Raw genomic sequence first — 14,178 nt, forward strand, 5'->3', positions numbered from 1 at the left:
TAGGTAGGGCCTGAAGAAGATGTACCTTTAGGCAGCTATATGTACACACCTTGGGTGAGAAAGAAGTATCATGCTTTATCAAAATTTGAGCTATCAATTCTGGTGAACTCTGGAGCCCATATTACGGACATTTAGGATATTAGTTTTATTAATGTATTTTATTTTAATTTAGTAATTTATTCAGATAGACTTATTTTACACCCAGGCATTAGGCGATTAAATGTTTTTTTCATATTTGATTTAATTTTCTTCATATTGCAGTTGTTAATAATGATTAACATAACATTATAAATGGCGCCAAGCCTTGGGCTATTAAGTATCTAATTTTATTTATATTTGATTTATTTTCAATTCATGGCAATGGTTATTAATGATTTAAATTGTTATTCACATATACTACAGTGTGTAAGATATTGTGCATCCAGATCGCACTTAAACAGAAACTTCCTACCACATCCATTTTAACAATATAAGCGCTATCCAATAATCTCAAAAATTTGTTGTCGAATATTTGATTTGGTTGAAATATTACCACATTGAACGCAATGATGCGGACGTGATTGACAGGCGCTGTCATTTTTCACGAAAGTACGATATATAATATAACCAAGTTCATATTCAACACAGATTTTTGACCAAAAACTGTTACGCACATCGGTCTGAATAAGTCTTGCCATCCTCAATATATCTCATCTCGTGTTTAAAACTTCACTTGGTAAAATATGTGGATGCAATTATTGCACTGATGACAGGCCAGTAGATGCGACCTAGTATGGGTAAGAGTGTGTTCTCTCTCAGAAAACATCTACCCTCAATCATCACAAGAATGTGGCTGCTCATCAATATGTGTAAGCAGGTGATCTCGAAAATAGGGCTTCTGAGAATACTTCGTACCACACCGATGACCGTCCGCATTCCTGTCATCAATGTGTTTAACCAGGGTCCGACTCGTTGGCTGAATGGTCAGCGTACTGGCCTTCGGTTCAGAGGGTCCCGGGTTCGATTCCCGGCGTGGTCGGGAATTTTAATCGCTTCTGATTAATTCTTCTGGCTCGGGGACTGGGTGTATATGTCCGTCCCAACACTCTCATCATATTCAGACAACATACTACACTACCAACCACCACAGAAACACGCAATAGTGCTTACATCCCTCTATAGAGGGTTGGCGTCAGGAAGGGCATCCGGCCGTAAAACAGGGCCAAATCCACATGTGCGACGCAGTTCGCACCCGCGACCCCGCAGGTGAGGGAAAAGCGGCAGGAAAAGAAGAAGAAGAATGTGTTTAACCAGGTGTTGCAGGAGATGCGACTGTCGAGAAACACATGATTATTTACACCAGAAAGAACGTTCACATGTATGCATAAGGTGGTGTCGCAAAATGTTCAATTTGCGATCAAATGTAACGCTAAACTGAGCATAAGATTTAGGGGAAAACTAGTATGCGCAAGGAGGCGTTCGCTGATTGATCTCAGGAAAGTGAGTCCTTACCAGTATGTGTAAGCAGGTGACGGCGAATATTCCCCTTGTTTGAAAACTTCTTACTACATTGAATACAAGAATATGGACGCTCATTAGTATGTATCATCAGGTGTTTGCGAAGGTAAGACTTAAGAGCAAACGCCTTATCACATTGATTACAAAAATGCGGACGCTCTCCAGTATGTGTATGCTTGTGTTTCCGAAGAGTCGACTTGTCAGAAAAACTTTTACCACAATGATTACAAGAATGTGGACGCTCTCCAGTATGTGTAAGCTTGTGTTTCCGAAGAGTCGACTTGTGAGAAAAACTTTTACCACATTGATTACAACAATGCGGACGCTCTCCAGTATGTGTAAGCTTGTGTTTCCGAAGAGTCGACTTGTCAGAAAAACTTTTACCACAATGATTACAAGAATGTGGACGCTCACCACTATGTGTTACCAGGTGTTGGCGAAGACCTGACCTGTTAATGAACATTTTGCCACATTGATCACAACAATATTCACGCCAACCAATATGTGTATTCTGATGTCGCAGAAGTTTCCACTTGTGAGAAAACGTTTTACCACATTGATTACAACAATGTGGACGCCCATCAGTATGTGAAATCTGGTGTCGCCGATGGCGGAGCTTACAGGCAGGAGAAAGAAGGTGTCTCAGAAGATTCTTCTCGTGAGAAATCTTCTTACCACATTGTTGACAGGAGTTAGGACGCTCACCAGTATGTGTAAGCTGGTGTTGCCGAAGATTGGACTTCTGATAATACCTTGAACCACATTCATTGCAACAGAATGCCCATTGTCTAATGGGATGGATAGGGCTTTCTTCAGAGTCAGGGAACACATGTAGGTTGCATTCATTATGAGGGGGCAAAAAGCACATTACCTCACTTCCTTTCTTCAATATGTTGCAGCTACTGTTACATGAACCGTCTGGAACTCCACTCAATAATCCAACGTTCCCGAATCTAAAACAAAGTTAATACATTTTACGAGTAAGATAACAAAATGAAATACAATATCCAAAAGCAAGTGCAATATATGTATCAAAAATTGCTTATCTCATTACATAGCACTCCAAATCAAAACAATTTCAGATCCTAGCAGATAAGCCCATATAATTTCCAATTGCCATACAGAAAGTTTTTCACTTAACAATAGTACATCCGAACAATTCTAAAGGGTCCAATATGGAAACAATGTTTGTGAGAATGCTTCTTTTAGTGAATTCCTTACGTGGATTCTTCAAGTTCATTTGTAGCTGAAACTCATCACATTTGGGATGCCAAATAATATCTAATGTTTTAATAGCTTCAACCTTAGCGTAGTTACATGTTGACAAGACTACTCTATTATCTACAGGGACATTGACAAGGGCTTCTGGACAATTTGACGTCCAATTTCTGAGATACACATGTGTACTACTAAGCCAGAAAGAATTTTCTGACCGAAGCTACTCAGTTACTTCAATTGAGCTAGTACATGTCAACACGTCGTCAACGCAAAAAAGGAAGATGCAAATAGGGTCAGATTCTGTGTGTTCGTCCGCAAGTTAAAATAGAAATCTCGGAGCAAGAAATGTGGCAGAACTTGTAACAGTTGTAAGGTAGCAGTCCATGATCTCTTCATCGGAGGATTCATGCCTCGCAATATTCAGAAGACCCCAGTGCTCGGGATGTATTAACACAGATTTTGTATATCTTAGCAATACCAGTGGAAAGAGTAACAAGTTCTGAAACTTAAAACAATAGACAGGAAGTCAGGCTGAATTTCAGGGTCAACTATTTACAATGAGTTCAAAGCTATCCCATTTCAAGGTTTACAACATCTGTCAAACTGAACTCATGGCTTGGTTTTCATGCTAGAATCTTTGAGCACACAATGATGGGGCATATAAAAGCTTAATGAGTTAGAAATCTCAAGGGGTGCAATTTACATGTGTCCCATTTCACTGCACACGCATGAAAATTACATATAGCTGTTTAAAATCTGGAAATGCAGCAAACTTATTTTCAATATAACTGAGCGTTTTGACCCTGGAACCTGCGGTCGTCGCGCTCGCGACTCATTTCCTTGTTACTCAACCAGCAGAGTTGCTATCGGGATACATTAGGCCAGCGCTGACTAATTTCGAGATAGCGCCTTGACACTCAACATTTTTATGACATCTTGCATCATGTTGAAGAGGAAACTATAAATACAGCACAATTCTAAAGTAATTTAGTGTGACAAAGTGTGCGGTATACATGTGGAAAAACGAGAACGCTTTGTAGACGGTCAGTCCGTTGTGCTTGCTGTGGATGTCCGACGTGCATTAGCTTTCATGGCGCAAAATGAGTGAATTGTCAGGAAGTAGTGAAATTCGTAATTGTTTATTTGATGTGGACAGCGAATGTGATAGTGACGTATTTTTAGAAGGAATTGACGATGGGTTTGACAATAATTCGTCAGGTAGTGGCGAGCTGTATCAACCTAGGCAAAGTGATTTCGACACTGATAATGACAATGATGTGCAACACAACGAACCAGCGACTTATGATAATAATGACGGTAATGCAACTGACCAAACAGAACTGAGGTGGACAAGAGTTTATCCTCCAGAGCCAGAAATAAAAGTGGAAGAGAAGTTGAGGTTCGAAACGCAGTTATACGAAACAGTCCTCCTCTAACATATTTCTATTTGTTTTTCTCCAATGCTATCTCGAATCTTTTAGTGGCTGAAACTAATAAATACGCACAGGAAATTATTCAAAATAAAACGAATTCCGGAAATATGGGTCCATATTCCTGTCTGCAAAGATGGGTTGACGTACAGTACCAGAAATGAAAAAATAATTTCTTTAGTTATAAATATGGGCCTGAACCGTCAGAACAACATACTGGAGCACTTAAAAATCTCAAATATTTCCATATTTTTCTAAAGTCATGTCACTAAAATTTTTCAAAATTATGAACTCTATGTTATACATTAGCTCACAACAATATATTCCCCCAGGGCAACCAGGACATGATGCATGGTATAAAGTAAGAACGTTCCTGGAATGAATAAATACTTCATTCAAGAAGTATTTTATTCACCATCAAAATTTGTCTATTGGTGAATCCATGATAGGAATGCAGAATAGATTTGTTCATATAATGTTCATATATATACCGAATAAGCGACATGCTCGGTTCGGGATTAAAAAAATTTCGGTAGTGGACCGCAAGTATAATCCACACGGAACTGTACAATGGAAAATGATTCTTGGCAGATTGGACTGATCCGCTTACAGAAACGTTGTTGTGCATTTGTTGACTGCCTCAAATCTTTTGAACAACGGGCACCATATTTTCACTGACAACTTTTACACAAAAATGTTTTTAACTAAAATAATTTTTTAAAACAACACCTTTCTTACTGGCACAGTCAATAAAAATTCTAAAGATATATCGAAATCAGTTCTAAATTCAAAACTCGCCCCTGAGACCTCAGTACATTTCAGAAAAAATATATACCTTAGCTAGGATACAAAGAGAAACACACAAGAAAACCAGTTCATCTGATAAAAACCGGCCGTCATGCGGAGGACAAAATCATTCGAAGTAAAAGTGGACAGGAAAATATAAAACCAGTTCTGATCCATAAATATAACCTAAACATGCGGGGAGTAGACTGCAAGGATAAGTCAGTGTATCATATAACATGTGACAGAGCAACAAGGAGATACTGGAAAAAAATTCTATAACCTGTTGGATATGGTAATTTTTGATGCCTACATACTCTATAGTTTGAACATTGACAAACCCCTTGAACGTGAGGAATATATTGTTAGTATTGTTGAAGGTCTTGTAGATGAAGAAACTCTTCAAAAGATCCACCTGGACCTTCAGAAGAAATGGGACATCAGCTGGTACGCCTCCCAGGAAAGAAACTGCGGTTGTGATCTGTCTGTTCGACTGGAGAAAAAAAGTCACGCACCCACTTCTGGTGCCCAGGATGTAATTGTGGTGTCCATCAACAGTGCTGCCATAAATCAGAACATTTTTGGTGGACTATGAAAGCAGGAAGAAGGAGGAGCCACCCCGAAGGCAGCAAGGATGAATCTGACTACGTAAACTAACGTGTTGGTGCGATGTGCTTGTGTTATTTCAGTTCTATTTTACTTTACAATACTTCAAGGCAGTGAAACCTTTCCACATATTTTTAATCAGCATAAAATTGTGCAAATTTTGTATATAGTAAAATCGCCATCTAATATCAATTTTTACGAACACGTTGCCCGATATTTGCGGATTATTTTGGAATACTTAGAGTGTGTTGGATACTTCGCCCATACTGCATCACGACACTAAATTCCTAAGTTTAATTTCCTACTATAGTACTCTTCGTCCTTTTCTGAATAAAATGACTTGTTACGCATAAAAATTAATTGAAAAACAACATTTTTATGAATTGTTAAAAGTTGCTTGCAAAACTCGCCTAAATGCTTGCCGCTTCATGGTAAACCGCTTGCCGGTTCCAGGATTAACAGCTATATGCTTAGACTGAGCTACAGGTGACCCTTCAGGACTAATAAGGAATTTGCCAACAAACCTGCCAGAATCATCCATTTGATTATTCAAGAAAATGTTCTTCACATGCCCTTTCTTCAGGAGTAAGAAATGGTTGATGGAGTTCTTCAAGCTTTCAAAACCTTTGCAATTCTGTGTAAAGAGAATCAAGATTTATATGCCTGGCTCACGGAACCTTGGCATTATTCTTAACACAAAACTCAGGGATGGTGTCTGACAATCCCCAAGCAAATTTGGTCATCTACCAAGGTGGGATAACCTTTCTTATGCAAGTTATTACAAGACAAAATTTCATAGTAGACTTAAGCTATTAGAATGGTATAAATATCAGAATGCTGCTTAAATATACTAACACTTAAAATGACATCATGAGCAATATACCAACTGGAGCATTCAATTTGCTGTGCAGGAAGTTGGCTTGTGGTTGTATTCACGACTGCACAGTTCAACTTCAATGTATAATCTGACAGAATAGAGAACGAAACAAGGTTGCATATGGATCTTCCAGTATTGCCTATACCAAATATACGTAGCGAAAAAATCTTAGTACAAATGCCACGCTTCGTGACAAGACTACAAGACACTAAGTATAAATGACTCCCCCAGTCCAAAAAGTATTTGACTAGTACAATCTCTCCTGCACTTTTATTCACTGCTACACAGGTTGTGCTTAGCTAAATATCTGAGCGGGCGACACAACTGCAGAAATTCTAACATGTCATTATTGGGAATTGTTTGGTCATTACCAAACAATAAGGTGTGGGATCAATTGTACCGTGGGCAATTGTGTCGTTTACACTCTTTAGATACATGACAAGCAAAAAACATAGAGACCAAAGGTTATTTTCCCTCACAAACTTGCGGCAATAATGTTTGTTTGTTTGTTTGTTTATTTGAAATTTGTACAATCACAATTGCAATGATTATCAAGTTTGCAATGCATACAATTAAAGGAAGTACTCTTGTTGGTATTGTGAAGTAAAATCTAAAATGAATGAAAATGACAAAATGACCATGAATCCAAAACGTTCAGTGGATCCGATTCACAATGCCTTTTTTTTATATATAATGCATGTTGTCCAAAAGGGTCCAAAATCCATGTCACTGCCCCTTGCAACAGTAGTAATTACTGGTAAAACAGAGTCATGGCCATCCACCTATGCTGGTTCTAATCACAGGTAATATAGACAAATGGCATGTCACACATTATGGCACCACTCACAGGTAACACTGACCAATGGTGTTCCCCACATTAGGGTACTATTCACAAGCAATGCAGACCGATGGTGTTCCACACATAGTGGGACTAAACATGGTCACTGACTAGAACAATGATGATGATGATGATGATATTTCTTGTTTAAAGGGGCCAACCCGCAAGGTACCAGGCCCTACTGGTATGAGGTGCAACAAAATGAAATGATTATTAAAACTTCAACATGTATTCATTGACAAGAATCTAAAGTGAATTACGATGAAAAATTAGCATGTATTCAAAACAATCAGTGGATCTGATTGACAATGCCTTAATAACTTCACTATGCAGGGTGGGATTAGAAAGAATTTTAGAATAAAACATACAGCTTAGCTTGGAGTCCCAATGCTCGATTCTGCATCAACCTATTCGTATCCCGGTGTCCGCGTGGTTTCCTTCTCGACAGAGCGAGTTTGCTACATGAATTTTAGGTCCTATAGCCAAGAATACCCACTCAATAGATGGTATGTTCAATTCCGCAGCTCAGAAGATAGCTTTAAGCTGGTTTCACATTTTCATACCAAGCTGCTTAACATGTCACTGTAGTGTAAAACTCCTCCTCAAAGACTTAGTAGCACTTGACCTCCTCCTTATGGAGTACTCAGTACTCATTTCTCTTACAAAGTTTAGTAAACCGCAGATATATCTCTCGGACCTCTTAACAGACATACAAAATTACACCTTTATTGAATAGACCTAAATGAATTGCTGATAAAATTTATACTTCATCGATTCAGATTAAAATAAATGCCTTCCTCACCACCACCTTTAAGAATTAAACTCTGAAACTCTGAGTTCTGAGATAGAGATTTGAAACCCCAAAACTCCAAATTCCATAACAGATAAAAGTGTTAACACATGCATGCACTTAGCAAACTGGTATTCATATAATCTTTTGACAAAGATTTGGTTCATCACAAGATTCTACTATTGAGTAATAAGAATGAAAACCTACAACCTGTTTTCCTGTCATTGAACGGGTCAGGGAAGGAATGAATGAAGTCCCCATCTTGCAGTGAGGATAGGAATTGTGCCGGCTGCCGAGGCCTGCCGCACTCCTTTGAGCAATGATTAATGACTGACAGAAGACATGAAATTATATTCGAGAGTGTTGCTGGAATGAAAGATGACAGGGAAAACTGGAGTACCCAGAGAAAAACCTGCCCCGCCTTCACTTTGTGCAGCATAAATCTCACATGGAGTGACCGGGATTTGAACCATGGAGCCCAGCGGTGAGAGGCCGACATGCTGCCACCTGAGTCATGCAGGCTACTATTGAGTAGTATCACTATTATAGTTAAACTTATGTTTTAATGGTCCACCTATTCAATCCTATATTATGCAATGTGTATAAACTATACACAGGAGTATTGAAAGGGTGGACCATTAAAACATCAGTTTACTTATTATTGTGATCTCAATTCAATATGGATCAAAACCATGAAGTTCATATCATACGATTCATATCATACGATATTGAGTAGTATGACAAGGCAACTATGAGCTGCAACATAACAACTTCAACTCAACCAACAGAGAGCACCATCACTAAGAAATACAGCACCTGTGGGAAGAGCTTCTTCCATGATATCTGGAAATCCTACACCACCACCACCACCACCACCACCACCACCACCACCACCACCATGAGGACAACAAATTGCAATAGAGAAGAACGCAGGGATGCAGGCTAGGAGCCTGAGCCTGGAAAACAGTGATTGCCCAACCCCAAGTCATTGCATGTAGCTTGCTGTCGATCCAGAGGAATAAATCCCACTTGCATGACTGGAAGAACACACACCACTCTCAGTCAGGTGGCACATCACCTCTCAACATCAGAGTGACATTCTAGAAGAGTTCCATTTACCAGCTGCAAACCACTCGTTGGTATTTATGCCATTAAATATCAGGAGCTAAGTAGAGGCAGCAAAAAACGCCACACTGGTCAGTAAAAGTACAACAACGCAGTGGCCCAGCAACAAACACTGGCCTTCTTGCCCCATTCTAAATAGTGAAGATGAGAAATCTGAACCCGGATATCAACCACTCACTTCCAATCTACAATATTATCACCAAGCTTCTGACCAACGCCACACGAGATTATCTCCTAGAAATTCAGTACAGCAAAGATGGCCACACCATCAAAACTTCTAGAATTTATTACACAGTCCCAGTCAACAAAATAGGACTGGCGCATTTTGGACACACGCCGCAGCACAGAACCTGGTTCAAAAATGGGGCGCAACTACCTGCCTTTTAGTCCAGCCTCCATCTGGTCAGCGGTGGCACATGGAGTCGACAGCAGCCACATGGACGACATTATTGCTGGCCATCTTCCAGGCCATTCAGATCCGGAATTCTAATGGACACACCTCGCTAATGCGTGACTTCTCCCAGAATATGGCAAAAATGAACCAGCTTCTGAGGGATGGTTCGCTGATCTACGTGAAGCAACGTCATGCGCAGGCCTCGTGGTCATCTTGACAACAGCGCAGACACTGCGATCAGTGCCAATTCTATGATCATCCTACTATTACTTTCTTCAAAATACATGTGCGATTTGTAGTGATCAACACATCTCAAGTGCTTGCACAAAAAGGGGATCACTCAAATACAACACTTGCAGTGAAGATCATCCACCTTTTCAGTTAAGTGCAATGGTAAACGTCAATCTTCTCCCACTGAGCCAGAAAAAGCGTTACCTATCACACCAACTGACATTCCTACTCCACCCTCCCCTTCCACTCTTCCCCTCCTTCTACTGAGAACATTCTACCAATCATCAGTATGGAGGTCCAGAATATTCTCCCATTCTGAAGTCCTGATGTTCTGTATCAGATCCAGCTAGCAGCACGATTGAACTTCCAGACTCACTATGATGGAAGGTTCTCCAGGACGTGAAAGCACTGTGCAATATTTTTGCTTGATCCTAGTCCACTGTTGTAGTAAATAAAAGTTTATTACTACAATGTGTGTTCCCTAAGGGTCAAGTGACCATTGCCCCAATAGATGTCATGGAGGGGTAGCAATTAGTATTCATAAATCCATCCCTCCAGAACAACATTATCATTGTTAAATGAATATCTGTCTGAAAACTTAAAAATAGAAATCACAATTGGAAAGAAAATAACAGCTTTAGCAAAAATTTATATACCCCTTGGCTATTCCCCACCTCAGAAATGTGTAGAATATACCAATCATAAATACAGTACTTATATCACGATCACATATTTTAAAACTGCATCATATGCACAACAACAACAACAACAAGCTATTTACGATCAACTATTAGATGATATCCAGGGTGTTGACTTACACTTCCCTTTCCCCAAACCGCTCTACATCAAATACAAGCCCTGAATGTCTGTTCCTCAGCCCAAACGTAGCAACAAACTGTAACATTACCATGCTACCTTCAATGGGAAATGACCATTTCCCTGCCCTACGAACCATAAAAGTGTACTAACAAACCCACAGCAACATAACTAACATCCCCCAACAGTCATATGGTATGCATGAGCTTATTGGGTGGCATACAGACAAACAATATTAGACATAATATGCAATGCTGAGCCACCTAACTCACAGCATGAATTACAAGATAAAGTTAAGAAATTAGAATCCCCACTAACTATTGTCAACCGACTCCATATTCCTCACCACACCTCCCATCCTCCCAAACCTCCCCTGCCACTCTAAGCATTCCAAATATTAAAATATTTCCATGCACAATACAAGGCATACCTTCCAACCTGTGACCAAATATTTGGAAATACTGTTAGAGATACTTGATCATTCATCAAGGCTATTGAAAGAAAAGCAAGTGCAAATACAACACAACTGATGCTCGCAAATATCAGACCAAGTTAAAACAACTGACAAATAAAAAGCAATCCTACTAATGTTATCTAATAATACATAAAAAATCTGCACTCAGTAATAATAAAACAAAGACTGATATTTTTGCAGATCATTATAAAGTAATTTTCTCACCATCTTCCGACCTCAATATCTACCATCTTGACCATGATGCAATATCAGAATATTCGGGTATCACACACAATCCTCTTTGCCCTACCTTTATATCCCCACTAGCTCTTGAATCTCAACAGATCCTAAATTCCCCTATTACAGTCTAAGATATAAAAGTCACACTGAGTACTAAAAAGAACACTGCCCCTGGACTTGATCAAATTTCTTAGTGACACATAAAAGAAGCTCCATATCCCTTCCTACAACTCTGAAATAAAGTATACACCATGATTCTCCATACTGGATTCTTCCCTCCCTTCCCCCCAAATTTGGTACATGCCAAAATTTTGTTATTTTGAAAACCCCAAAAACTACCATCCCAATACTAAGAGAGTGTTCTAACAGAGTGTTATAAAATCTTAGAAATCATCTTAGCTCACTATATATACACATATCTCGACCTCCCTCCGTCTCACACATCAGTAACATGCCAGTTTCTGTCCTCAGCACTCCGTACACAACCATGTATTTCATATCTCTGTATCCATCACAAAATATTTACCTACAAAAATATGTGCATCCCTTGTCAGTCTTGATGTTGAGAATGCCTTTCAACAGACTGATATATAAACTCCATCACCTTCCAGTTCCAATGACAATCACCCATTTCCTAGCCAAAATCAGCATCCATAACACATTTACCTACACCTTTCTAATTAAAGGAGGAGTACCACTAGCTGTCCCACTGTCACTACTTTTGTATGTCCTGTGGCTGAAGAATCCTATAACTGATCCTTGCAATCCCGTCTCCACACCAATTTAAAATAACCTCAAACAATGGCTCAATCTCTGACAAATCAAAATGAATTTAAGCAAAAAAATTTAAAATTTTAACCTAATCATAATTGTAGATGTTGTTCCATTAACAAACTCCTTCTAACCTTAAATAATCAACTCCATGCTGTAACGACCATACTTACATACCTAGGCATAACTTTTCAAAATAATTTTCTATGGAATGTACATTCGGACCAAATTTATAAAAAGCATCCCAGAGGATTCACACCCTCCCCTGGCTTTTAGGTCAAACCTGGGGATTGAAAGCCATACAAATCACACCTCCTACCATGCACCACTTCCAACTTCCAAGTCAGACAGTAGATAAACTTAAGCACAAAATTGAATTATGGACAAATACAGATCACACATATCTGGGTGAGGTTCTTCTTGTTATTTTTCTCTTCCTCACAAATTATGACAACTTGGCTTTTTTACATGGAGACGAATTGGTTAATGATTTTATTCCATCGATTGTATACTTAAATTTAAAAAATATATAAATGAATCTAAGTAAAAATAAGAAATAAATATATTTAACACTGTTTTACTTTGAGAAAAACAATGTTTTCTGTTATGTTATTATATTTGTAGTGATTCAATACTTCAACAAGAAAACTATTTTTATTTCTGACAACTTGTTTTACGAAAGCAGAAGAAAAGTTTTTAATTTACTTGCATAAAACGTGTGAATTTAGCACACAAACATAACTAAAACAAATATCTCTAAATGTAATTGGACAAAGAGTCCATTTGTTAGACTGATGGCTCACTCCCGTAGTGGGGAGAATGAAATAACTATTAAACTAAAAAGATTGGTTCATCTCTCTTTGGCTCCCTCTGTCATTTGGAAAATATCTACCATGAAACAACCTACCCTGGGTTATATTTGCAAGGATTGTGGAAGAACCTTCCACTTGGGATACAAGACTGTCATAAGATCTCGTGTAGTGCAATTTTTCAGTGCAAACACTGCAAAAGTCTGTTCAAGAACCCTTCCAACGGCAAACATCATAAAGAAACCTGCAGTGTAGCTTCATTGAGAAAAAAGTTTAAAGAGCTCAAATGTATTCTACCAGATAATAATTTATTTATGAACAGTAAACTTTTACGAAATATTTCAAACTCTACTTAATTGTCTAAATTTACAACAAGATCTGTTCCTATGCTCACATCTCAAGAGGAAGTAAAAGAAGATCTCAATTGTATATACCATCACAGTTTTTAATTTTATTTCAATGCCTAAGCTTACTAAATGTTCTATCACAGTGCAAGCATCTAAAGAAGAGCAGCCGGATGAGGTACAAAATGAAGAAGGTGATGAAAAATAAGACAACCGAGAAGGTCTCAATGCCTTTTTCCAACAAAACAGGTTAAATACAGTTTTCTATATATCAAGTGTCTGCACGTAGTCCGAAATATTAACAACAAGGCTATGTTACCGTATGTAGATGTAAGATCCCAACCTACTTGTGAAACACTTGTAACAGATAAGAGCCGATCAAGATTGTCATTACACAAAGTATGAAGCAGAGATTCTAGAAATAGGGCATAACTAAAGATGTAAAACATAATATTTCTAATCATTTTTGGCCGAACTTGGGTTTTGAGTTTTGTACAGGCTATATCAAAACAGATATTCATGAACACAAACTTAATTGAGTTGTAAGAAAATAGTAGCATAAAATGTAAAAAAATATTGTAATGCTCACCTCCTTAATCCACACTATTCAGTCACTGCTCATTAGCCCACACTCATTAGTAACTGTTAAGAATCCATTGCTCAATTGCCCCGTGATCATTTGCAATTGCTTATTAGACCCTGCTCATTGAGTCATGCTTAATTGACCCTTGCTCATTAGCGACTGCTAATTGCTGATGACCATGCAGTTTTCAACAGTCTTACCCCTCAACTAGGCAGTTTACCAAACTTGAAAGATGGATGGGTGTTTGTACCATATTTAGAATTAGATAATAATAATAATAATAATAATAATAATAATAATAATAATAATAATAATAATAATAACAACAATAACAATAATCATATGGCCTCAACTACCGTGTGCAGATATTTC

The 14,178-nt window shown here is 38.4% G+C and overlaps 1 protein-coding gene across 1 annotated transcript in view; it reads right to left on the reverse strand.

Annotated features, from left to right (window-relative positions):
- Positions 1 to 302: 302 nt before the first annotated feature.
- LOC136884854 (zinc finger protein OZF-like) overlaps positions 303 to 14,178 on the reverse strand; it is a 60,032-nt gene continuing 46,156 nt past the window's right edge. Inside the window, exon 5 of the mRNA XM_067157142.2 lies at positions 303 to 2,450. Within this exon, the coding sequence (XP_067013243.2) occupies positions 1,472 to 2,450 (979 nt within the window). The 3' untranslated portion in view covers positions 303 to 1,471. The remainder of the gene's footprint in view (positions 2,451 to 14,178) is intronic.

Source organism: Anabrus simplex, chromosome 13 (genome assembly GCF_040414725.1).
Source record: "Anabrus simplex isolate iqAnaSimp1 chromosome 13, ASM4041472v1, whole genome shotgun sequence".
Taxonomy (NCBI): domain Eukaryota; kingdom Metazoa; phylum Arthropoda; class Insecta; order Orthoptera; family Tettigoniidae; genus Anabrus; species Anabrus simplex.